General features: G+C 46.5%; 1 protein-coding gene across 2 annotated transcripts in view; it reads right to left on the bottom strand.

The window, feature by feature from the left end:
• Window positions 1-2,965: 2,965 nt before the first annotated feature.
• RRAS (RAS related) overlaps window positions 2,966-27,871 on the bottom strand; it is a 78,193-nt gene continuing 53,287 nt past the window's right edge. The window contains exons 1-6 of one of the 2 annotated variants that reach the window (XM_088462589.1): window positions 26,294-26,372; window positions 24,888-24,975; window positions 14,207-14,309; window positions 12,182-12,290; window positions 7,910-8,028; window positions 2,966-5,640 (exon numbers count right to left, since the gene is read on the bottom strand). In XM_088462589.1, coding sequence (XP_088318715.1) covers window positions 5,553-5,640; window positions 7,910-8,028; window positions 12,182-12,290; window positions 14,207-14,309; window positions 24,888-24,975; window positions 26,294-26,371 — 585 coding nt within the window. In that variant the 5' untranslated portion in view covers window position 26,372 and the 3' untranslated portion in view covers window positions 2,966-5,552. Of the gene's footprint in view, window positions 5,641-7,909; window positions 8,029-12,181; window positions 12,291-14,206; window positions 14,310-24,887; window positions 24,976-26,293; window positions 26,373-27,871 lie in introns of those variants that run through there. The other variant, XM_088462588.1, reaches the window with a different exon arrangement.

Raw genomic sequence — 27,871 nt, 5'->3', positions numbered from 1 at the left:
GGCGAACTTCGATAGAGGAAGCAGCCAGGGCTCATGTAGCCGCGGCTGCGGCTGTTACCCAATCACTGTGGCCAGCAGTGATCGGGCAGTCGGCCCCACCCCCTTCAGTGAGAAGCAGTAGTGGTGGCTCTGGTAGCCGCTGCTGTGCTATGTATCCGGGCCGCCAGCAGGACACCTTCCCACTGCGGCTCCGGAACAAGTGATCACATAGTAATCACATCTGTGTAGAAGCAGCAGCTCTGGTAGCCGCCGCTGTGCTAGGTATCTGGGCCACTCCCTCTGGCCTCAGCTCTTCCTCCTCCCCCATGAGATCCTTTTTTATAAGGGCCAGGCCATAATAATTATACACACACACACATACATATGTATATGTGTGTGTGTGTGTGTATATATATATATATGTGTGTATAAGCAGGAGCAGTTATAGATTAGATATATATACATATACCTTTAGAATGTAAGCTCTCACGAGCAGGGACGTCTTCCCTCGTGCTTCTCCTTACACTTTCTTCTACTCCTTACTCCTCATAAGGGCACCTAACACGTCTCTGCCAACTCCCTGCTGCTTATTGTGAGTGTATAGCAATGTATATAATGTCTTTCACTGTACTGTAAGTTATTTTTATTTTTTTGTTCACTTATTAGTTTTATGTAGTATGTAAGGCACTGCGGAACACTTGTGGCACCATATAAATAAAGGATAATAATAAATAAATTATAATATATATATATATATATATATATATATTCTCGATAGATATCGCAGAGCCTCTCATTAGGGATGGCAACCGACCACTGATGGTCTGACTGAAAACAAGTGGTTTGCCATTGCTGGTGGCAATCCATGTTGCACCATCGATGGCAACCCTCAGTCGATGTTTAGGAAACATCGGCAGTTGTGGTCTACACAGATCTTCTTGACCAACCGCTAAACAATTGATGCCTTCTAACGATGGTTGAATCATTGATGGTACAGCTGTCAATGGCCATCACTACAGTATAACATAAATATTGCTATTTTTATGGTATACTGTGTTTTTAAAAATATTTTTTTTTCAAGTAAAATAGTGATGGATAAGTTTAAAATTATGTTCTTGACCTAATTCAATCATAAAAGAAACCGACAATTTTGGAGCGGTTTTTGGAAAAAGAATTAGTCAGTTAAGTGGTTAAAAGTTTATGTACATTGAACCATCAAAAAAGCAAAAGGTTTCACTATCTGTAAGCTAAAAATAATTATTCCGTATTTCGGAATATTTGGATATGGGATACTGAACCTGCACTTAGGTTTGAAGGACCTCTTGCAAACATCTAAATGTCAACTTCACCGAACGAATGTACCTTTTACTGGTGAGTTTGATAGAAGTTTTAGAAAAAGTTTTGCTCTAATTGTTAAGTTGTTACACACTTTATTAGATTTACATTTGTGTGAGATTAATCTGTGTTGGACTTGTTGGAGATTTTGTTGATTCCTGGAGTTCCGGTTAAAGCACCAATTCTTTTTCCAGGCTGTTATATTTCAGAACTGATTTGTCTCCTTGCGCCTGTGTGGGACATTTGTTTGTTTGTTTTTTTTGAACAAGTGACTGATGATGAGGCGTTAATTGCAGTGACAGGTAAACAAAGCACAGTGCACAATAGCTTTCAAAATTGTTGCACATAATGTAATACATTTGGAATGTTGGAAACTCCATATCGGTTATTGTATAAATATAATGATTTAATTGCATAAATCGGCATTTACAGGTTCATCTTAATCACTGTGGATTATTTATCAATCATTCTATATAGCAGGGGTGGCCAAATTCAGTCTGCCACGACCCCAAACAATTCAACTGAAATGAAAACCGCATCCGAATCCCGTAATCAAAGCTGCAAGAACAGGTAGGAAAGAGCGTTACTGTCTGCCTATTTTACCGATTCAGTGCCATATTTATGGGACTGTTGTGCTCAGTTAGGGCATGGGACAGTCGGGGGGAGGGGGTGTATGTCTCACATCACACTACTCATGAAGGGCATGCTCCGACTGGCAAAGGCAGTGTGTTTGACGGGAGTGTAGAACGGCCTAGCATGGTCTGAAATAAGAGCGCTGTCCCTTACTTGATGGCACAGCCACTCCAATGGCAGCTCCAAAATTGTGATATGTACATTGGCCTTCCTCCTGCCAATCTGGCCTTGCCTATATCATGAGGCCGCTTTATAAATATATTCCAGGGCCGGTTTAGTTCCCTGTCTGAGTACTGGTGTCAGTTTAAGCAGGGAACAGATGGTGCTGGATTGTGCGGGCCATAAATGGCTTTTTTGGAACTTTTCAAATACCAGAGCTATAATGAATATCATAAAAAGTGACTGCATATTAAGCCCTCCATTCTATGTCCATATAACATTATTCGCGGACCTGATGCAGGCCACACCCCCTCCATGTGTCATCACATGGGGCGGGCTCACAATCGCTGGTGATTACAGCAATGCCTGGAGCATCCTGAGGATGCTTCGGGGGGCTGTAAGGGCAGCGGTGTGACAGTCTTAAGCGTCCCAAGGATGCTCCAGGCAGCACTGCTGCATAGATTCATAGATTCTGGCTGCAGGGTGCCCTGCTAGCCAGATGAGGCTAGCAGAAAAAAGCACCGAGAGCCAGACCAAATGATTCCAAGGGCCTTATACGGCCCCTGGGCCTGAGGTTCCCCATCCCTGCTTTAAATTAATACAGAATTTCAACAACTACATATTGTTCTACTGGCCATTACTCGATGGGGAATGCAATGCCACTCTCCGTACTTACCCGATTCTTATCTCCTATTAGCACAGCACAATACACTATATCAGAGATAACAAACCAGTAAAGTGTTTTTCCCCTGTGTGCAGTATTCTGATTACACTTCTTGCTACTCTGAGTAACGTTCTGTGCTGAATTAGTAGATCATAGCGCGAGTAATAATACAGGCTACAACAAGGTAAAACACAGTAACATTAAAACATCTCATTACTTTAATGAAAGTTTTAAAGACAAGCATATGCAAATAAAATTGTGATTATTTTTGGCTCAAAATATACGAAGAACATGGTCTTACTTTTTCTTAGAATAAGACTTAAAAAGCTGTGATACTAGAGTACAGATATCGATACTGCAGGTTTCCATCTGTCCACTAGCCCTTGGTGTAGTACACGCAATAGGAATAGATTGAGGAAGAGACCTTGTAGGGTTAAACTCAATGTACCAGCAGAGACGCAAACAATGCACTTATCAATAATAACACTATGACGTTGATGCATTCATTTAGTCATTTATAACCTTGTGTATAAAATATGATTTTAGTAATGAATTACCAACTGTACCAGTTTCTACCCCCCATTGGTGGTATATTCTATAAAAGTTTACTCCCCTGCAGGCTAGGGGGTATATTTACTAAAGAGCGGGTTTAGAGAAGTGGAGATGTTGCCCATAGTGACCAGATTCTAGTTATCTTCTAGAACAGGGATGGGGAACCTTCTGCCCGGGGGCCGTATCAGGCCCTCGGAGCTTTTCTCTGCTAGCCTCATCTGGCTAGCAGGATGCCTAGAATGGCACCCTGCAGCCAGAATCTATGCAGCAGTGCCGCCTGGAGCCTCCTTAGGACTCTTCAGATGGTCACAACGCTGCACACTGCTCCCCGAAGCATCCTCAGGATGCTCCGGGCATTGCTATAATCACCTGCGATTGTAGCCCCACCCCCACGTACGACGTGACACGGAGGGGGCGTAGCCTGCACCGGGCCCGCAAATAATGTTATATATATCAAAATGACCCTCAGCAGAAAAAAGGTTCCCCACCCCTGTTCTAGAAGGTGCTAGATAAATGTTAAGTAGAATCTGATTGGTTGCTATGGGCAAACATCTCCACTTCTAAAAACCTGCACTTTAGTAAATGTACCCCCTAGGAGATACAGCTTGCACAATACAATTAGAGGAGAATCCAGAGATGGTCAATGTTTAATTACTTTGTGCTGCTGCAAAGTTTCACTTTAAACAGGCAAGAACGAGAGGCCGGCTCTGTACAGTGTTGTAACATTCCGACATCAACAACTGAATAATGTTCCAATACAGCAAAATCAGATAGCAATAGAGGAGCCTGGAATCACTGCATCGTCATGGCAATATATTTGGAAAAAACTCACACAATGGTTTCAATAGTCATGGTCAATGTGTACTACATTATGTATTTCTTAAAAAAAGAAAAAAAAAGCAAGTATCGCAGCAACAGTCAAACATTAGTGTCCTCTTCAGATAGACAGAAATTGTTCCTATATGAGCAGATTTTTTATTTATTTATTTTTGAATTTTTTTCCCCACATTACTAGTGTTCTTTATGAAGGCCTCAAAGTCACAAATGAATGGAATCCCAAATAGTTAATATTAAGCTACCAGATAATGTTGTGTTCTACAACATGAGTCCCACTGTATCCCATGGTGTAGTGCAAACACACTGTTCGCTATGAAAGTACATCCATTTTGTGGGTTAGACCCATATTGAAGGGAAAGCCTCAGTAAAGAAGGGGCAATGATATGGGGGAATGGGTGGTTACCAATTCCTTGGGCCCAGGCTTTTCTGAGGGGCCTGAACTTGCTATGGAGGTAGACCACCACATACGCACTACCCCCACCCTGCTCCCCTTGGCTTTGTGACGGCACGTACAATGTACATAGCTGTTTTCTGAGCAGATACGCCCCCTTGCTTAGCCACCCCCTCTTGTACAGGGCCTGCAAAAGGTCCTCTCGGTGATGCATTCAATTTCTACCATACGAAACAAGGAATTCCAGGACAAAAAAGTATGCAGCTAGTTCTGGGTAATGTAGTGTATGCAAATGAGTGACTGGCTGCTCTGCTCCCCTAGTTATCCTATAGTAAACAGAAAGTCTATTCTGCGACCTGGTCCAAAAAAGAACCAGGCACAGCCTGACCAGACTCTTTAGCTGTATGCTGTTATGTAGTGTAGACATGTAACGAGAGATGGCCGAATAGACAGAGGACCATTCCCAACTAACCACAGCTGGGAGAGGTATGTGTGCCTTTCAGTTATATACGTACACGAGAGAACTCCAAGATGCACGCTCAATGCATACATCAAAGCTCACGGAATAGTAAAATAAGAGAACATAAAATATATAAAATATATATACAGAATATATATTTACATGCAGATCCCAGCATACAAAAATAGAATAAAATAATGTAGCATCAGCACAGATGAAGAGGGTGTGTGCAAACTGCATTTCCTTGTAGTAGATTGAAGCATCTTGCCCTGACGGACAGGAGGTTTTTTTGTTCGGCCTACAGAGGTGGCTCCGGCTCGGTCGGCTGGATCAGCGGGGTAGGGGGATTATGTGATGACTGTTGGATGTAACTTCCAGGTGTCTGCAAGGTTGGCAAGAGGAGTAAGCCGAAAAGGGGACCATTAATGTGCAGCCTGGTGGCAGGGACAATGCCTGGTCTTCCATGAGTGGTCAAAGCACCTCCTTCCCCCCATACTATTGTTGTCTCTGTTCAGGCCATCTGGGCTTCGCACAACGACGGGTTACAGGATCACACAGGGGCAGCTTTTAGACTCTTTCTTCTTAGGGTTCACAGCTGGAGTCGGTGGGCTCTCCAACTCTTGAAATTTTCTACAAAAGACAGAAAAAAAAATTAAATCCTTACATCAGACTGTGTGCAACTTGTGAGGGAGACGGTGCTTTCTCCACAACCCCTACAGAATAGCACGGACCTCAGTATGGATGATTAGCATGGACAGTAGTACATGAGGGAGCGGGGAAAACATCAGATCACTGCATATTACATTAAGATAACCGCTATGGAATTAAATTACTTTTTTGATCACCTGGGTAAAGCAACTCGCTGACTTTCTATAAAACATTTTATATCTCTGATGTGAATGGGACACTGCATAGTCACTTGTATGTATATTGCACATTAGTATGAATGTTTATTTAGTCCAGTCTCTGCCGGAGGGGTTAAAGCTAATCCCTCAGAAGATACTGAATAGTGTTCTCAGAGCTGGGTGTCATCATAGCTATGGGGTGAGGTCAGTGTATTGCTCAGTGAGAGGGTGGAGGAGAAGACTGCATGAACATGTCCTGCTTACAACAAGGGGAACTTCTCAAACTGTTCCCCTCACCTCCTAATCTCTGTAGACTTACACTTTGTGTGCTAGGTCCCCCTTTATGCTGTAATGTATGCACACACACTAATATATATAATCTATATCTCCAAAATAAACAGTGGCACTCGCAGGACTTGTCATCAGCAATATGGACGGTGTACTAATACCAATTCACCAGCATTGTATCCTTATGGTGATTTGGTGTTAGTACACCGTCCGTATTGCTGATGACAAGTCCTGCGAGTGCCACTGTTTATTTTGGATGTGTTACACTTTCTGGCTGGTGGCACCAAGGCAAGCTGTAGTTTGGATACCATTGAGTGCCAGCCTGCTCTGGGTTGATTATATTGAAATGTAGATGTGTAGGGAAGATAGGTGCTCGGTTATTTTGCTAGAGGACATGCTGACTATTTCATGTCTGAAGATGGAAACTGCTTTTTTTCTTCTTTAGTCTCAGTGCACAGCACCAGCCACACACCTGGCTCCCTACACATCAGGCGTGGGGCAGAGGACTATACGATAGCAGCTGGATTGTTTTAGACTTTGGGTGTAATGATCTCACCAGTAACCACCTCAGGGCATATTGTAATAATTAAACTTTGCTGTGAAAAGTGTGTGATGAGCGGATTTCCACATTCTTAAGCTAGCCACACACTATCAGGTTTTTTTGATCGGCACGAAAAACGGGGGCGATTTTTTTTTGGGGGGGGGGGGGCAAATTGGCAGCCCCAATATCTGTACTACACATTATGCAATTTTTTTGATTAGAAGCTACCGATTCTCCACCACACTACACTCATTTTGCATATGGCCACCTACAAGGAGGATGATATAGTGACAGGAGAACATAGGGAATATGGGCAGATTACTCGATATCAGGAAATTGTGACCGATATTTTCATTCTTGGCCAACAGATCGGGTAATCGAAGGAATACGTTTGTGGACGTTTTTAAATCGGTGAAATGCTGAAACGATCGTTCACACAATAATGAAGCAAATCGGCCCAATAATTGTATAGCGTGTACGCAGTGATGTGAGGCAGAGTCTCTCCTGTCATACTTTGACTATACAAATAAGAAAAATTTTAAGAAAATATTCTAAATATGTTCTCTGTATTATTCTAATCATTTTTATAGTCCAAAGTCTAGAGTAAAAAAAAAAAAAAAAAAAAAAAAGTGTATGGCAGGTGAGGCACTGCCTCACCTGTCTACCTTTTCCGCACATCCCTGAACAAAACACAGCACATTTCTAGCACTATATACTGCTGCACCTTTGTATAATGCCCACATGTACCCTCGGGTTCATATATGTATCTGTAAATCTGACTCGGATACTAGCCAGTGCCTCCCCAGCCATTTACCTCACCGCAAGTCACTGGTGTGTAGATAGCTTTAGTATCAGAGAAGGGGAGCCCCGACTTTCAAAGCCATTCTAAGACACCAGACACAACTATGGTAAATTAACAAGATCTTGAATCCTGGCCTATTCACAAGACAACCCAACCCCACTCTGATCAGCCCCCATCCACTACCAGTCTTTATTTTGGAATCATTTCTCAGATGAATCAATCAGTATAAGCAAAGGGAATAATTGTATTTTCTGATTACGGTTCTCACTTCACATGGGTAAATTATTCCAATACTCTGAATAATCAAGGTGTGTGTCATGTTGTCTTCTTACATTATAACTAACGTAGTCGGCAAGACTGTAAGCTCTGCTGGACGCTACATGCACACAATCACTTGATTTATAGATACACATGACCCCTTACCTGATCGCCCTGACCAGCTCGTGGAAAGATTCGTCTACATTTAATCGGATCTTCGCTGAAGCCTCCATATAGGGGATATGATTTTCCCGAGCGAAGCTCAGAGCTTCCTCTTTAGTTACCTGTTTAAAGAAAACACAATCAAATGAAGTGTCCCAGCTAACAATTAAATGACACACAACTTTCTAACAGAGATATGGCAAAATACTATTCAGGATCTGGCACGTCTTCCAGCAATGACTAGAGTCAAAATGCAGGTAGAACATTTTACCAACTAACAAACACACTGATGGTTTTGCCTTCAATGGCGGAGATCCAATGGTTCTACACCATCGATGGTAGAGAGCCTGGCAATGGCTTTTTTTCTCTCTCAGGGACATGGAGCTCAGCCCTGCCACAAACTTGACCCACTAAACCTCACCCCCTACCCCTACCCTATCTCACACACCTCCCACTGAGACTCAGAAGCTAGCTGTCGATGGTGTAAACCAGGGGTCTTCAACCTTAGCCCTCCAGCTGCTGTGGAACTACACATCCCAGCATGCACTGCCACCTTTTTGATATAACAGCATGCTAAAACTATGGCAGTGCATGCTGGGATGTGTAGTTCCACAGCAGCTGGAGGGCTAAGGTTGAAGACCCCTGGTGTAAACCATCGATGTAAATACTGATGACACCATGAATGGAAGAATGGTCATTGGCCATTCCTACTGATAGCAACTATCTGGGTAATTCAATTAATATAGCAGCTCCTTAAATTAATGTTTTTTGACACACTAGGTTTTTACAGCTCGACACTGGTGTGTTAACACATATCCTGGTAGAAAACCTGTGTGGTCATTGCTTACACTCCTCAGTGCTAAATCCATTTAGTGTAGCGGAATAGTAATTTTTGTTTTTCTTTGGTGTTAATCATGTTTGGGAAATAAAAATTTGTAACAATACGCAAAGCTATCTCAGGGTGGCAATTGTTTCAGCTAGGGACACACGTAACAAATTTTTTGTAAACGGTCGTTCCCCAACAGGCTTCATTATGCATGGCTTCAAACCTCCCGTAAATCTGAGACGCACATCATGGTGTTCTGAGACCGTGCAGATCCTTAGTAATCCCTTGTGGCTAAGTGCTGGGCAAGCTGCATACAAACGATGTAGGTGTAAGAGCCAATGAGACGGTTCCAATTGCTTCGTGGGTCACATTTGGCCAATGGAATCTCAGAGCTATCTCGTAATGTAAACATAAATTGCATATACAAAAAGTTACCCTTCTATGAGAGAACCTAATATACATAATCTATAAGTTCTCCCAATATTTGGGTACATGCAAACTACTAGCATGTTGAGACCTTTACCAACCACTAAACCTTAGATACACGTATTAAAATTTAAATAGCACCAGCTTATTCTGTTGTACTTATACGTTACATATATATTTTTATCAATATTATGACTGGTGGCAGTCCCTTCAGATGCATGTTTATTGCAGCTGTAGAAAGATTGGTAAGTTAGTATTATTAATTATAATTGCAATTGACGCTAAAAGGGGACTTGCTGCAAAATTAAAACTGAGAGATGTGGTTTGTTTCTCCAATTCATGCTTCTAAAATAAATCAAATCCATTTGTCCTTTCATGCTGGATCACTTTGTCAGTTAGGTTTAGCTCCAGCATAATAGGCAGATAGCCCAGCAGGAATAGAAAATAGAAATACATTACCCTAATATCACACTGCTCTCTTTAACGGCGTAATATCTATCCTTGAGAGAGTATACGGAAAGTGCTCCTTATACATTTTTATTGGATTATTTATTCAGTTATTTATATTAGTAAATAATTTGCATAAAGCACATGTCATATTGACTTCATTATATTTAGATGCATAAAGTACAAGAGATATAAATGTATTTATCAAAAAATTGTTTCCAAACCCTATGGTAATAACTAAAGATATCAAAAGATAAATCAGTGATTGAAGGGGGAAGGAATAGCTTGCACTGAACGACATAGCAAAATGTAAATGCAATGTCAGACTCTAAACCATGGTGGAAATAAGGAGTCCTCTGGCTGCAGATGAACTACAGATCCCAGCATGCCCTTACACAATTTTAGCATGCCCAGATAACAACAAATGGGGTAGCAGTTGGGAAGCTAACGGACATAATCCCGACCGCCGGCTTCCCGACTGTCTAATCCCGGCAGGGGTCTAATGACAGGCGTCGAAATCCCGACGCCTGTCATTAGACCTATGCCGGGAGCCCGACACCCAGCTTACCAATCGAAGGTAAGCCGGGCGCGGACAGCCGCGGGAGGAGAGGGTTGGGTTTCAGGGTTCCCGGAGGGATTTAGGGTTAGGCTAGGGAAAGGGGGGGTTAGGGTTAGGCACCCCCCCCGGGAGACTTAGGTTTAGGCTCCCAGGGGGGGATTTAGGTTTAGACACCCACCCCAGGAGGCTAAGGTTAAGTTAGGGGAAGGGGCGATTAGGGGTTAGGCACCCCCAAGGGGACTTAGGTTTAGCCGGCGGGGAAAGGGGGGGGTTAGGTTTAGGAACTTGGGGGGGAGGGTAGGGTGTAGAATAGGGTTAGTAAATACTTACCTTTGGACGATGGGGATTTTCACATCTGCCGGGCTGCCGCTGTCAGGATTTGAACCACCGGCCGTAAATCATACGGATTCCCAAAATATGTGGCAGAGCATGCTGGGATATGTAGTCCCAAAGCAACTGGAGGGCTTCTTATTGCCCACACCGGCTCTAAACGGTCCGGGAAGTTATAGGAACTTTTTGCCATATAAAGTAATAATTGTTTCTTTTTACAGATGAGAGTTTTTATCCATAGTTTAGAGCACTGCACCTAAGATATACTGAATTTTATTTATAATTTACCATCATCTCTCCCTGCACTGCCCCAGGCATTCCTCATAATTATATTGTTTCACTCCATACAGTGACTCTAGGGTAGGGCAGCAACGGCTGGCTGGCCAAGGTGGCACTTGCCAGAGGCATCGGCCGTGGAAGGGTCGACACCTGGCTGAGCCACCCATAAATTTTAAACTATGGGATTAAGTCAGCCACCCAATGGAGCAAAGGGCTTTCTGCGAATTACCCCAGCTTTGCCTTTTACTCCAAGCTTCTGGCTCTGCACTCTGTCACGGCGCTTCCTTGATGTCGTGGGCTGGAAATGCAGGGTGCGCAAGATTGAGATGCAGTTGAGCAAGCCCTTTACTTTGCCAGGGTGCCTGGACCCTTAGATATGCTACTGCACTAGGGTAGGGGGCTGCCCTTGCTGATTACATCTGTGTGTAAGACTCTCCATGATCAGCAGCAACTCTATATAGCAGGTTTCCAGATAAAACATCCCATATTTGTATATCCATATTTGTGAATTCTTAAGCAGAGGTTTACAGAATGCAAATTTTAAAGACAGAAGGATGAACCTTGCGTTGTGTGTTTATGCAGCTTAAGAGAAAGATAAGTTGTAATACTGAGAAACACAACGATTTTGTTACCAAGATTTTCTGAACAATTTTCTGTCAGATTATCTATCAGATTTTTTAATGTGTAATGAACGATTTTTTTTTAACTAAACACGATTTTTGCATATTCCCTTAATGAAAATCGTTGAGTTGGTCAGTCTGACTGAACTACAAACGTGAACGCGCATGAGTGATAATCGTTCATCATTTTAATTTAGAAAGTGAATGATTTTTCCAACGATTGCACGATAAATGATATCGTTAACGATAATCGTTCAAAAAATTGTTGTGTGTGTATGCAGCTTTAGAATTCAGGGCCTGATTCTGACCTGCTCGCGAGCGCTATGCGCTCGCAAGCGGGTCGATGGTGGCCCAGTGCGCATGCGCGTGACCCGGATAGCGACGAGCAATCTGTCGCTCCGGGTCTCGTACCAAAGGGGGCGTGCTGTCGATGTTGAGTGACAGCACGCCCCCTTTGGTGGGCGGGCCGGGGGCGTTGCTGCCCAGACGGAGGCGTTCCCATGGGAACGCCTACCGTCTGGGGCTGGCCCCACTGACATCACAAGTGATGTCAGTGGGAGTGCTTTCGGCTCTGAGCCGAAAGCACTCTAGGGCTTGCAGCTTGCCCATCGCGGCCATCTTCCTGGTCGCCCGCTATAGCTGTGGGTGGGCACCCACAGCAATGCGAGCGGCCAGGAGGCCGCTCTAAAAAAAACAAAAAACAGAAGGACGGCCCTGATTCAGAGCGAGCGCTCTGCCAGAGCGTCCGGCTCTGAATCAGGGCCTCAGACACGTATAAGAATTTGCACCTGTCTCTGGAGATCCAAATCTGCCTTATTGCCAACCAGAATCATAGGGAACTCGTCTCTGTCCTTGACACGGAGAATCTGTGTGTGAAACTTGCTGATCTCATTGAAGCTGGAAGAGAACAGGGACACAACGTTTTCCATTTTATTAAGATGTACAGAGACATAATTTGAAGTTAAAACAGGTGTGGGCAGTGCACAACCTTTGCAACCACGGCCAGGGGAGCCAAGAGGGGGCGGGGGGGGGGGGGGCAGTACGAATTACCCAGGCATGCTGTAGTGCGGGGGTGGGGAGGGGCGATCATACATAGAGCTATGTGCTGGGGTGAGTGCTCTATTTTCCAGGATTTAATGACTGATTGTGTGGCAGCTTAAAAACACATAAAAAGCTATTTAGCTCTTACAGCTATACATGCAAATGTAAGCTTGTCAGAGGAGAAGATATCGGAGATAAAGGTGTCACTGTGGAGAAGGCCCGTTTCCCTATGCAAAATAGATTTCCTGTCATTACGGAAGAGATGAAAGTCTCTGTGTTCCCTGGACCCAGTAGAACCAGAGCACGCTGTATGTGGCGACAACGTTCCCGGATGGCTGCACACCTTATATCACAGCGTCTTGGAATACCGAAGACTGTGATCCAATTAGATGTGATATTATAAATCAGACGGAAATATTAAATCCTTCTGATCATTGGAAATGCATGCATTATATTAGGGCTATTTAAAGTTCCCAGACATCACAGACGCCAAGTCTCATTTCCTCTCTGCAACATTAACTATCAAATACTAAGACATGGGAGGGCTCTACGGGCGTACCGTGGGGGGAGAGGGCTCTTCACAACATCTAGATAGTACTATAGCACTATGCAGAAATTATCATCATCATCTTTTATTTAGAAAAGGTGCCGCAAGGGTTCCGTAGCACCTTACAAAGGGTTTAAACTGGCAACAAGAAACAAGTACAGACCAAATATAAATTCACATAGATGAATACAGTGAGCATATAGCATAATTATGTAGAGAAGACGAAGGGGAGAGATCTCGGTTCATACAAACTTACAAAATATTGGGGACATGGGTGCACACGATGGGGAGAAGAGTGTAGAGGAGGACAGTGAGTGCAGCATTAAGAGGAGGGCTGGTAAGTTAGAATGAGAGAGTGAATTTTAGAAGCACACTTGGAGGCTGGATAAGTCTAATGAAGCGAGGGAGGGCATTCCTGAGGTTAGGAGCAGCACAGGGGAAAGCCAGAATGTGGGGACTGGGGGATCACGGAGGAAATTATGTGACACTCATTAGCAGAGCAAGGAGTACTAGAGGTAGCAGGGGCCAACGTAGGATTTTTAAAGTGGGGGTTTCTAGTGTACATTATATAAATACTGTATATACATACACACACATTACCTTGCAGCAGTTGCAGGTTGTAGACGGGAACGGGTACTAGCACCATGACAATGAGCCCCATGGGTCAATCGGCAGGGAGGGGGGGGGGACGGAGCCAAATTACGCAATTCTAATGGAATCGCATCATATCGGCGCCACCTCCTCCCCATTGGCATTTTGCAGCAAGGGGCGGGGCTTATTGACATTGTGCTAACTCTCCCCTCTGTCAGGGGGGAATTCTGGGTACTCAAACCCCCCCCCCCCCCCCACCCCCTGCGTGCACTACTGGGTAGTGTACGAGGAAATGAGGCTGGAGATGTAGGGAGGCGTGTGGGCGGTTGAAAGTTTAGTAGGTAAGAGAAAGGAGTTTAAATTTAATTCTGGTGGTACAGGGAACCAGGGGAGTACATGCAGAGAGGGACAACAGAGGTAGAGTGACAAGAGTCAGGAAGCGAGAGAGGAGCAGATTACAGTAAACAAGGTGGGAAATGATGAGAGCACGAATAAGAGTTTTAGTATGGTGAGGTAGGGCCGGATTCTAGAAATATCATGTAAACATCTGTAAGGTGGATTCCTGCACAAATGTAGGAAGCATGTAAAACTTCTTTTATTGTGGGGAGTGGTTGCGAACTTTGCAGTAACATACCTTCCTCGGTCATTTATTGCATATATCAGCAGGAACCCTTCTCCTGTCCGCATGTATTGCTCTCTCATCGCACCAAACTCCTCTTGCCCGGCTGTGTCCAGAACTAATAAAAAGGTAGAGGACGACATATACTAGTTAATAGGAGATGTAAAAACAAGGCTTGGCTAGGTTACAAGTGTTCAAGCATCAGAGGTGCCAACAGTTTTCATATAGAGCGTACAGGGCGTGAAAAAAGCCAAATACTTGTAGTTTCTTTTGGCTAGACAATTAAAACAAAGGGGCGTTAAAATCGTTCACTAGAGAAATATGGTACTTGGGAAAAAAAATAATGTTTGTTGTACAGTGGGCCTGATTCAGACCCGGACGCTATGCTGCGCTCAATTTTGCGCAATCTGTATGAGTCGCAATGCGCGTGCGCGAACCAGTCATTGCGATGGGAAAGTGCTCGCCCAGTAGCCCGCAGTCAGGCCGCTATATTGAGTGACAGATAGTGCTGTTTGTGGGTGGTAACAGGGGAAGGTGCTTGTAAACGGGGGTGTGGATGTGCGAACGCAGGCGTGACCGACCGTCAGAACGGCGTTTAATGGGTGTGCATAATTAGCAAAGTAGCGTCATTACACACATGACTGGATTGTATTTTAGCCTGAACTGCTCGCAATGTTGTGGTTGGAAAAGGCTACCACAAGCGCTGCGAGCAGCTCCGATGGCTCTCGATGTTCCCGATTAATCCTTCAACTGCCGGAGATGACGTGTGTTGCAAGTGCCAAAGGGGCGTATTTATACAGGTGCGAGCGCATAGTGCGGCCGCTCGCTATTACTTTGTGGGCGGCTTTACGCGACAGTGTGAGCACATGATTTAAATAGCCGGCCCCTTTTAGCCAGTGAGCGACTGCAAATAGCGTCCGGGTCTGAATCAGGCCCAGTGTTAGCAAATTAAATAATATGAGATATGGTAAGAACTTACCCTTGTTATCTCTATTTCTACGAAGTCCATAGGGTTCCACAGGATACCTTGGGGTATAGGTGTGACGTCAGTCGCAGGGCACCAAAGAGTTAAGCTTTCAGCCTCCCAGGATGCACTAGGTCCCCCTCCTATACCCCGCCCCCGGGCCAAGGCACCTCAGTTAGTTACCAAGCCATAGGCCGGAGGAGGAGAAGGAAGAGAGAGAACAAAGATCTGGACACATACAAGAATCACATTCTCACCAGAGGGAGACGGAAAACCGGTGACCAGAGCAAAGCCCATCTGCAGCACAGGTGCGACAGGGCGGGAGTCCTGTGGAACCCTATGGACTTCGTAGAAATAGAGATAACAAGGGTAAGTTCTTACCATATCTCATATTTTCTACTTCAGGGTCCATAGGGTATCCACAGGATACCTTGGGGATGTCCCAAAGCAGTATCCTTTAAGGGTGGGGACGCTCCTGTGCAGAAAGGAGAATCCGCCGCCCGAAGGAAGCATCCTGAGAGGCGAAGGTGTCAAACCTGTAATACCTCACGAAGGTATGGACAGAAGACCACGTAGCAGCCTTGCAGATCTGAACTGCCGAGGCACCACGTCGAGCTGCCCACGAAGGACCCACAGACCTAGTGGAATGAGCCTTCAGAGAAGGAGGGACCGGTAGGCCTTCATGAAGATAAGCTTCAGAAATAGCCATACGGATCCAGGCTGCCAAAGTTTGCTTTGAAGCAGGCCAACCCTTTTTACGGAAGCCAAAGAGGACAAACAAAGCGTCCGACTTCCTAAACGAAGAAGTGCGGTCAACATAAGTCCTTAAGGCCCGCACAACATCCAAAGAGGCCTCACCCACGGAAAGACCCGGTGAGTTAAAGGCCGGAACAACTATTTCCTCGTTAATATGAAACTGGGAAACAACTTTGGGAAGAAACTCGGGCCGAGTGCGGAGCACTGCCCTGTTCCCATAAAAAACCAAGAAAGGGGGTCTACAAGAAAGAGCCCCTAACTCAGAAACACGTCTGGCCGAAGCAATGGCCAGAAGGAAAACAGTCTTAGCTGTTAGCCATTTAAGATCCACTGAGCCCAGTGGTTCAAACGGCGGTCCTTGGAGAGCCCTCAGGACCACAGCCAAATCCCAAGGCGCCACAGGTGGAACAAAGGGCGGCTGAATGCGGAGAACACCCTGCATAAAGGTGCGCACATCCGGGATTGTAGCAATCCTACGGTGAAACCAGACAGATAGGGCCGAAACCTGTACCTTCAAAGAAGCAAGGCGAAGCCCATGATCTAGTCCCGCTTGCAGGAAGGCGAGAATCCGAGACAGACGAAACTCCCGCGGTGCATAACCTCTCGGTCGACACCACTGGAAGAACGTATGCCACACGCGATGGTATATCCTCGCGGAAGACGGTTTCCGAGCTCGTAACATGGTACGCACCACAGAGCTGGAAAACCCCCGGGACCTCAGCATGGCCGTCTCAACAGCCACGCCGTCAAAGACAGCCGAGTCAGGTCCGGGTGAAGGCAAGGACCCTGAGACAGAAGGTCCGGTCGTAGCGGCAACCGCAGAGGAATGTCCACGGACAGACCCTGAAGGTCTGAGAACCAGTGCCGTCTGGGCCACGCGGGAGCTATCAACAGGAGCGTCCCTCCTTCCTGTTTGAATTTCCGGATTACCCGTGGAAGAAGGGAGACCGGAGGGAACAGGTATGCGAACCGGAACGTCCACCGGACGGACAGAGCATCCACCAGAGACGCCCCTTCGTCTCTTGTGCGAGACCCGTACACCGGCAACTTGTTGTTGTGCCGGGACGCCATGAGGTCGATTTCTGGAAGACCCCACCTGTCCACCAGTAGTTGAAAAACGTCCGGGTGCAGGGACCATTCCCCCGGATGAACGTCCTGGCGACTTAGAAAGTCCGCCTCCCAATTGAGCACTCCCGGGATGAAGACCGCTGATATGGCCGGAAGATTGCGCTCCGCCCAAACCAGGATCCGAGAGACCTCTACGAGAGCCGCCCGACTGCGAGTTCCTCCTTGCCTGTTTATGTAGGCCACGGTGGTAGCATTGTCCGACTGGACCTGCACCGGGCGACCCTGGAGAAACCGCTGTGCCTGCTGGAGAGCATTGAAGACCGCACGGAGTTCCAAGATATTTATTGGAAGCTCCGCTTCTGTCGGCGTCCACCTGCCCTGGAACAAGTGTGGACCCGAAACTGCTCCCCAGCCCCGAAGACTGGCGTCCGTTGTCAACAGGACCCAATTTGGAACCCAGAACGGACGTCCCTTGTTGAGGTGGGTCGTCTGTAACCACCACGTAAGGGACAGGCGAACCTCCTGGGTGAGCACAATCGTCTGGGACTTCAGAGACTGAGTCAGCCCGTTCCACTTGGACAGGATCAGGTGCTGCAGAGGTCTGGAGTGAAACTGGGCGTATTCCACCATGTCGAACACAGACACCATGGAGCCCAGTAACCTCATCGCCGAGTGTAAGGACACCCGGCGGCTGTGCAGACAACTGCGCACCCTTGACTGTAAAGCAGAGATCTTGTCCTCCGTCACAAAGATCCTTTGCTGTCCCGAGTCCAATAAGGCTCCAAGATGCAGAATCCTCCGAGACGGGATTAGAGTGGACTTCTGCCAGTTGATTAGCCAGCCGTGCCGTTGCAGCAGTGCAATGGTCAGGTCCAAGTGGCGTAACAGGAGCTCTGGAGATCCTGCCACCAATAACAGGTCGTCCAAATACGGCAACATGCGGACTCCCTGCAGCCGCAGAGAAGCCGCCATGACCGCCATCACCTTGGTGAAAACACGTGGTGCTGTTGCCAGGCCAAAAGGTAACGCCCGAAACTGGAAGTGGTCGCTGCTGATTGCAAACCTGAGGAACTGTTGATGGCGCCAAAGAATAGGGACATGTAGGTAAGCGTCCTGTATGTCCAATGACACCAAGTAGTCCCCAGGTTCCAGCGCCAGAATGATGGACCGTAGGGTCTCCATCCGAAACTTCGGGACCCGCAAAGACTTGTTGAGTGCTTTGAGGTTGAGAATCGGACGATATGACCCATTGGGTTTCTGTACCAAAAATAGATTTGAATAGAAACCCTGGCCCCTCTGGGAGAATGGAACCGCCACTATAACTCCAGCCTGGAGCATAGTGTGCAATACCTTCCGCAGCTCCGTAGCCTTGTTCCGGTCTGATGGGAGACCCGTGGTGAAGAAGCGAGCCGGGGGTCTGTGCCGGAAGGAGAGGGCGTATCCGTGGGAAACCACCTCCAGAACCCAAGTGTCTGTCGTAGTGGTCGACCAACACTGGGCGAACTGTAGCAGGCGGCCTCCCACCCTGGGATCCCCCAAAGGGAGGCCCGGACCGTCAGGCCGCAGGCTTGTCATCTGGCTTGGGGGCCGGACGTCTGGTACTCCATGCCTGCTTCCGGGGCTTGACCGATTTCTTAGGGCCAGCCTGTCGAGGAAACGACTGTGGTTTGGGCCTGCCCTGGGCCCTAGATGACCGAAAGGACGATGGTCCCGAACCAGAAGGAGCAGCGGCCGACGGGAGACAGGCAGATTTGGCTGCCGCCAGCGTGGCCACAATCTTATCCAGATCCGGACCGAAGAGAACTTCTCCGGTAAACGGCAACGCTTCCAGACCTTTCTTGGAATCTGCGTCCGCCTTCCAGGATCGCAGCCACAAGGTGCGACGAGCAGCTACCGCTGCTGAAGAAATTCTAGACACCAGAGTACTAATGTCTAGAGCCGCCTCGTTGATGTAGGTGGCCGAATCACGGAGATTGCCAATCAACTCCGCCTGATCGGCCGGACAGTCGGATTCAAAAGAAGCCTCTAATGAATCCGCCCAGCGCTCCATCGCTCTGGCAACCCAGCAAATGGCCATAGCCGGCCGTGCTGCCCCCCCTGCAAGGGAATAAGCGGACTTCAGGCAGATTTCTACCTTGCGGTCCGTAGCATCCTTAAGGGAGGACATGGATGGCATCGGCAATGTGGCACTACGGACAAGACGGGTCACGTGAGAATCCACCTGTGGAGGGGATTCCCACTTCGCAAAATAATTATCCGCGAACGGATAAGCCACCGCCAGGCGTCTCTGCGGCTGGTATCTTTTGCCAGGTTGTTTCCACGCCTCCTCTAAATGGTCCACCAACTGACCCGAAAGAGGAAAGACTGTGGCATCGCCCTTCACATCTTTGAAAAAGGCATACTTAGATTTAGCCGCTGGGGGAACTTCGTCCTCAATCACCAAGGCTGTGCGGACCGCCCGAATAAGTCCAGGAATATATACTTTGGACTTAGCATCAGCGTCCTTAGTATGGAGAGGTTCCTGATCGTAAGGATCTAGAATCTCCCCATCATCAGACGTCCCTTCGTCATCCTCATAAGGAGCGGACAGAGACGCCACCGGCCTTTTATGAGACCGCATCACAGACTCCCCTTGCAACACATCCGACAAGTGCTGTACAGAACTCGTCAGGGAGTTAACCCACGCTGGCTCCTGAGAACCCGGGAGCGGGGAAATAGGGAGACTGTGGGGTACCACCAATTGTCGTGGGAACCCCTGCATGGGTGACGACACCACAGACTGCTGGGACAAACCCATCGGAGTAAACGCGGGCTGCGGAGCTAACTGGCCCACTAAAGCTGTTAACGCCTGAGCGAAACAAGCCCAGGGCGGCTCCTGTACCGTTGCTGTAACCGTAATAGGCCGCGCCATGGACAAACACTGCCGGCAAAGGCCCTCCGCGCTACCCTCCCCCTCCGCTAACGGTACTTTGCACGTGGTACACTGTAGCCGGAGGGGAAAATCACTTTCAGACATGATGGCACCACGTATGTGACCTCTCTCACCAATTAAGTATTAAATAGGCGAGAGACCACCCTGCAGCACCGCACCGCAAGGGCTTTAGCAGAAAGAACAGGGACAGTAATAAAGCTGACAGTTTAGAGAAGAAAAGATTACAGGCAGCAGCGCTAGCACAGTCACATACAATGCAGAAAAATAACAATTCCTGCACTAACAGCGCTGATCACTCAACTACACAGACACAGGGCCTGGTAGGACACAGCGCTGCATACACAGACCTGACCACAGCGGAGGAGAGGTATGCGGGGGGACCCAGACCATGATGCTTCCGTCCAGCGCTTCCAGCAGCGTTCACCATGCGTTCTGGAGAAGATGGCCGCCGAGGAGCAGAGAGGAGGCTGGCCTGGGGGAGGAGCGCTGCCACAGGACCAGTCGGCAGCATGCAGAGAGGGCTGTGTGCAGCGGGGGAGGCGCCGGCTGTGAGACAGGGAAGGCGCGCTCCCCTGGCATGCATTTAACCCCTGGGACGCCGCAGCGCTACCGCTCTGCTGCGGTCCGCTGTCCCAGGGGGTAGTGGAAGCGCAGGTTGGTCGTCTGGCTCCACGCTGTAGCCAGTCCCCAGGGAGCCCCCTGCCTGGGGACTTAGGACCATGTGATCAGCGGGGACCCACCGCGGGACCCCGCTGCTTACCTCTGTCCCCCTTGAATCCGGCCATGGTCCGGAGCATCTGGGGTCACCGCTAGCTGTGACCCCAGACGCCCACCAGCATCCCCGGATCAGTACCGGCGTTCTGGTACCGGCGGGGTGTAGGGAAGACAGCATGGACGTCAGGACTGACTGTCCATGCTGTTCATCCAGTTGTGCAGCCACAGCTGCATGAAGAATAAGCTTCAGGGGCTCTTCTAGCCCCCACTCCAACAGGTGCACCCGACTCCGGCCGGGCACCAAACTAAACTGAGGTGCCTTGGCCCGGGGGCGGGGTATAGGAGGGGGACCTAGTGCATCCTGGGAGGCTGAAAGCTTAACTCTTTGGTGCCCTGCGACTGACGTCACACCTATACCCCAAGGTATCCTGTGGATACCCTATGGACCCTGAAGTAGAAAATTGAGAGATTTACACATTGACTTTACTGCTAATGTCAGTTTATGTAGGCAGTGAGGGGGGACAGAATGGCCAAGCACATCCCAGAGGTGTAATGTAAAACATCACCAATCAGTATATTAGGTGGATAGGTTGAACTACAGTCTTCTTTATATCCTCGTTTATTAGGCAGACAGAATTGTGGTTTACAAGAAAGCAGTTACTAAGTGTTCATCCCATGCTCTCCCCTGAGGTTGGGAATTTCTCGTTATCTCGATTCCTTGAAACTTATTTGCAAAGATCATTGTGTCAAATTCCAAACATTCCAGAAGAACTCCCCCAGGTCCTTCCAGCACCCCACACCCCCGGGGGCTTCACCTTTATCCCCTGGAATCTCTCCTGCTTCCAGCAATGTAAAATTAGACACTTTCACCACCCCTCCCCTCTGGCAGGGATATGCTTCAATTCTGTTTCATTAAGAGAATGCAACTGGGTAGTGTAAGAGTCTATTTACAGTAGAAGTATGCAACCTGTCGCTCGCTGGCTCTTGTGGAACTATAAGTTCCAGCATGTCCTGTCAACCAAAAGTCTGCTATGGTGTAAAATAAAAAAAGGAATAACATGCCTGTGACTTCTAGGATAGCAAAAGAAAATATTTCCATGTTTTAGCTCAGCATTCTCTTCTGTACAACATGACATCTGCTGTCTGCCCTGACTGAAGGGCACATGCACAAAATTCACCTGCCTTGTATGGTCCACTAGAGAAGTCTCAGCTCGATGTGCGAGTGGTTTCATATTAAAAATGATATATATATATATATATTTTTTTTTTTCATATAAATATTTTAATATTTTTTGCAAACCAACTCTCTCTAAATTCCTGTTCAGATTTTTTAATTTTACATCTAATATTTAGAGTTGTCCTACAAAAATAAAAGACTCAAAGAAACAGAATCGGTATGAATTACCGCCAGTTCAAATACCGACAGCAGCTGGCCGACATGGCTGAAAATCCTGATCGTCCGCAGGTAAGTATCAACTAACCTAACCCCCCTAACCCTAACCCTCCTTAGGGGTGCCTAACCCTAAACTTCCCCCCAGTGCCTAACCCTCATCCCCCTCTAAGTGCCTAAACCTAACCCCCCTCTTCCCCGCCGCCTAAACCCAAGTCCCCCGGGGGGTGCCTAACCCTAAGTCCCCCCCGGAAGTGCCTAACTCTAACCCTCCCTTACCCTAGCCTAACCCTAAGTCTAACCTCCTAGGGGGGTGCCTAACCCTAAGTCCCCCTCGGGAACCCTAAACTTAACCCTTCCTCCCCCCCCACTTCGATCGGGATGCCTGGCGCTGGTCTCCCGGCGTCGGTAAAATGACAGGTGTTAACCCTTGCCAGGATAAAGCAGTCTGGAAGCCGGCTGTCGGGCTTACGTCCGCCGACTTCCCGACTGCATACCAAAGAAACATGTAGAAAAATGCTTCAGGAAGGAATCGAAACCCAATTTCTTTCTACAATCAGGGAAAATACAAGTCCATGCCCCAGTGGGCTTACACTCTAAAGTCCTGGGCATAGCTACAGTGGGTGCATGGGGGCACCACTGCACCACTGGGGACCATAGGCTTAGGGGCCCCCGGACCAGATTATATTGTTGTCTACCAAGTTCCCCACATTTCTTGTTTAAGCAATTGGCTTGACCCGTTGCCCAGCCTGAAAAGGCACGGTAATGTGGCATAATATGAACTGGGGGGATTGTTATATGGAGCAATATGAAGTGGGGGCACTGTAATGTGGCACAATATGATCTGGGGGCACTAATATGCCACAAAGTGAACTGGGGGCAATACAGTGTGACAGAATATAAACTTCGGGTACTACAGTGTGGTATAATATTAACTGGGGAACTACAATGTGGTATAATGTGAACTGACTGCACTACAATGCATAACATTAACTAGGGCACTATTATAGAGCATAACATGAACAACTGCGGTGGAGAGAAGCATCTCTATAGAAGCACTGTGGCCAGTAGCTTGCAGCTGTATCAGACTTTATCCCATTTTGTCTACATAGTAGGGCATGAAATAAATATAAGGCTGAACTTTGTATTTACTTTATTTGAACATAGTACATTTGGTCACACAATGTGAAAGTGGGCCGAGGGAAAATGCCTGCAGTTCCCATTTATGTTAGGACATTATGTACATGTTCTCCAGTGCAATAGCTGGTGCCTGCAGTGCCATCTTAACATATGGGTACACTGGGCAGCTGCCTAGGGCACCACGATTCAAGGGGCCTTCAATCATGGGCCCACGATTGAAGGAGTCCTCGAGCAGAGGCAGGCTTGGTTTGGCGGGGGGCGCATCTACATGGAGTGTGCAGGTGCTCGCTCCGTGCATAGGGCAGCTGGCTGAGAGGCAGGCAGAGAAAGATGCTCCCTGAATTACGTACAATCGGAGTGGCCAGCCAGCATTCGCTACCTGCCTCCCAGCCTGCAACCACAGAGAGACGCATAAAGGGGGGGCGGGCACGCCCTGGGCCCCCCATACTATAATCAAAGCTGCAGTGCAAAGCAGGAACTGCACTGCGAGCTGGAGAAGAGAAGATGGAGGTGGAGTCTGTATTCCTCACTTTACATCATGGTTTTTTTTATGTTTAACATTGATTTTATTAAAAGTACCAATAAATCTAAAGGTTTAAATTTATTGACCATTTACATTTTTATTCCGTGAATGGGTGGGTAGGGGCCTAAGGGCCTGATTCAGATATGTACGCAATGCCAATATTTACGCAGTTGAGCGATTATTGGCTGACTGCAGACGCATCATGGTCACACTGCGCACACGCCAAAGTACCTTAGCTTCTCGCAGTGAGGATTTCTTTGCAAAGTGATTGACATTCAGGGACCGTATTTGGTAGGTGATTCCGGGCAGTGCAAGCAAAAATGCAGGCGCGTCGCGACCCTTTTTTGGGGTGTGTCTCACCTTACAACTGCAATCCCGCATGGAGATACAAATGGTTGCAACAGCTCAGATCAGGCGGCCATTCTGCACGACCACAGGGGTACTCAAGTGGCCGACTATCGAATGATCTGCGATAGCTGCTGCGTATATGCACACAGTTGCTTGGATTTGCGATGGCCCCGATGGGCGTCTCAATATATATCCTGGTGTCTGCGACATTAGCGCATTTTCACACAGCAGCTGCGTTTGCATCAGTGTACATCTCTCAACGAGGCCCTAAGGTCTTTGCTTTGCCTAGGGCCTACTATGCGGTTAGGATGACCCTGGGTGTCTGTGTGAGGAAATGCACGTGTTACAGTCGTATCTGATCAGCGGGAGACAAGTTCATGTTTGTTTGTTTTTTTTTTGGGGGGGGGGGGGATTTGTGCAACGTATATTTGCTTTCTAAGATCTGGCCTTGCTAATATTGCCCAGGGTAAAGCATGTGTTGTAAACAAATTTATTCAAGTGGAAAAGGTTATATTTGCCCTCAGCCAGGGGCAAATCCAGGGGGGAGGGAGCTATCAGTGTGATCTCTCCCCTTCACCAAACAGCCAGTGGAGACTAATCAGCAGCAGCAGTCTCCCTGGTACCACCACACCCCTGCTAGGCTGGGGGGGACACAGGCTGCTACCTCTGACAGGTAAGGGAGGGGGAGCGGGCAGCGGACCAGGGCCCCCGCTGGGACCCTCCATCAAGCCCGGGTAATTAGTACCTGCACCCACTCCCCTCAACACAAATATGCGCAGAACAAACCAAAAGTTTGGAACCTATGAACAAACTGCTTTACTTTTACTTAAAAGAACAAGAAAACAAATCACAGGTACTCACTGTCCAATCGCGTCTGCTTCCCATCGATCCCACATATCTTTGTATAGGAATCCTCAATGGTTGGATCATAGTCGGAAACAAAATATGACTGGATGAGGAGGAATGAAAAAGACATAATATTTAATGGTGTTTTCATACATCATTTAAAATATTTTATATATAAAAGTATTACCCTGGCAGCCCACACCCATTATAGACATGCTTAGACTGGTGGGGTTACTGCACACTTTGTTCCTAATTTTCTCTCAGAAATAATTGAAAAATACAGAACATTGCAAAGAGCACATGTGTCATAACCACAACCAATGACATATCTACTTTCACTTTTATTGACATTACTAGTCTGCTGGAAGTCAATATCTGATTGGCTGCTATTGCCGACAGTGCATCATGGCTCTTTGCAACACGATATTGAAAAAGCCCTATAGAATTGTAGATATTTTTCACAATTTCCCACTATAGTCTTAGAATTTAAAATTCTTTCCCTCAATAAGACTAAATATTTTATTCAAACATTAACAATACCCTCATATTCTCTATGTACTAAGCCGCAACCCCACTGATATTTTTGGGGAAAAAAAAACGCCTATAAAGAGGGGGGTGGGGGACATGCACAAAATTTTGAGGCTTCTGAATTAGAATAATATTTATTTTTGAACAATGTAACATTTTTGTCATTCCTAACTCATAATTACTACAGGGATATCAATAATTATTCTGCTCTGGCAATTGCATCAATAATGCAAAACAGAATTTAAGCAACTCAATCCTGTTATAGGAATAAGTAGAAAATACTGCTCACAAAACATCAGATTGGTTTTTGTGAGGCAAGAATGAAGAAGGAGAAGGATTAAGGGGGGTATTTATCAAAGCTGGGAGAGAGATAATATTGTGAGAGAAAAATGACCAACCAATCAGCTTCTAACTTATATTTTACAGACTGTGTTTGAAAAAGGAATTAGGAGCCGATTGGTTGGTGAATTTTCTCTCAGTTTTCTCTCTTAAAGCTTTGATAAATACCCCCTTATATTTTATTTTTGCACAAAAGCATAATACTTGCAAGAGTGGAAAGTGATTATATCTATTTTCTATTCCTTTTCTTTGCCAAATTAAACAAGTGAAATAATATATATTTGCATTTAAAAATAAAATAGTAAACTCTAAACATTGTATTGGTTAAAATTAGGCCAGGATAATTATTTAGCCTATTAATCCAGTGGGGAAATCAGTGGGAAAAGTAGAAGACTAATGTGCCCCTGGAGAAGTGGGTCGCTTTGACATGTAATAATTAGCAAGTAGTAATAACAATATTAATAAAAAGGACAAAAGCAGAAAGAATGCAACATTTTTCAACATAAGTGACAGGGAAAAGTATATGTGCATTGAATACGGAGGCTTGTACACACTTCTGTCTGTGTATCCCGACACTTGGTAAATGAATCCCTGCTTTTATGAGCATTCAGTAAAGGAGACAAGTAGGCCATAAACAGCGAAGCTCTCTCAAGGACTATAGACTACCAGACAGCAGCAAACAAGGCACAGACCAAAATAATCTACCCCAGACTGTGTCCAGGTCGTACACCAATAAATGGAACAACACAGTCATATATGGAACACACACACACACACACACACACACACCCACCCCCCTTATATAATACACTGCGCATTTCACAACCGAGGCCTGTCTGCAGCACAATACATTGTCATATCACGAGGTAAGAAAAGTGCATGTCACTTCAAGAGAATCTTTTAGAAGGGGCTCTGCCGTTACTAGAGTTTCAGAAATGAAAGTATATATAAACTAAGAGATAAACGAACAGAAAAAGGGCAGCACAATCCATAAATTATATTCTAAGCGGAATTTCATAGCCTCAAATTAATTTCCCTCCCCTTTAGAATGTAAGCTCTCACGAGCAGGGCCCTCTTCCCTTACGTGCTTCTCCTTTTCCTTTCATTTACTGCTTACTTCCCACATCAGCACCTAACACTTGGTAGCTGACACCACGCTGCTTATTTAAGTGTTATGCTTAATATCAGTGAAGAACACAAAAGTTTGCAGGTGTTTTTAACGGAGAAGAAACCACAAACACAAGTCTACAATGTAGACAGGGAAACGTGAAAGAAACTCATGTTTTGGGGAAGTAGGAAGATGTAACCATTACCTATAGCATGTCAGCTACTCAGAATGTATGAACCTGAAACCACACACAAATACACAAGACCTTCTAGAACCGCTGAGCCCAAAAAACTGAAATATGAACCATGACGGTAAAATACATTGCTCAATTTTCATCTTGCAGCTTTCAGAGGGGAATGCAACTGTTTTTCTTGGATGCCTTAACTAAATCATTGCTCCGTTCAGGCCAGAGAGCCACCAGCGCCGACATTGCTGCTCGCCACCTCCAGAAATGTGCGAAAAGTCAGTGTTTTGGTTGTCCTAACCAGGACTTTAGATGGGTTTATCCACTTTACGTGGCTAAATCTGGTGCTTTTGGGCGCAACAAGCGCAATAATTAATGGGCACACAAAAAAAAACAATTGAATTGTTTAGTCAGGTGCCCATTAAATATCACCACCAAAAAAAAAAAAAAAATTGAATTCCCCCTTAAAAGTAGTGTATTTTTTAAGGCAAGTATCCACTTATAGATATACAAACGAGAGCACGATTACGACATTTCTGTCATGCTCTCATTTGTATATCTAGAGATGTGCCTAGACTGAACGTTCACTCGTTCAGTCCAGGCACATCCCTCATCCCCGCACATGCTGAACCTGACGAGATTGTTAGGTTGACCTGCATGTACGGTTGATGTCGGAAGCGACCAGAAGGCACGCGCATCGCTGGTCGCTTCTGACCAAAACATGCCCAATGCATTTGCGATTTGCAAGCGATTACACGATAACGACGTAGTTATCGTGCAATCGCTTGGTTAAATCGCTAAGTGGATACCCCCCTTACGTCTTCCTCTCAGTGTGTGAGA

This window comes from Taudactylus pleione, unplaced genomic scaffold (assembly GCF_031769625.1).
Source record: "Taudactylus pleione unplaced genomic scaffold, aTauple2 ptg000051l, whole genome shotgun sequence".
Taxonomy (NCBI): Eukaryota; Metazoa; Chordata; class Amphibia; order Anura; family Myobatrachidae; genus Taudactylus; species Taudactylus pleione.
This window is presented reverse-complemented; position numbering and strand designations above follow the sequence as displayed.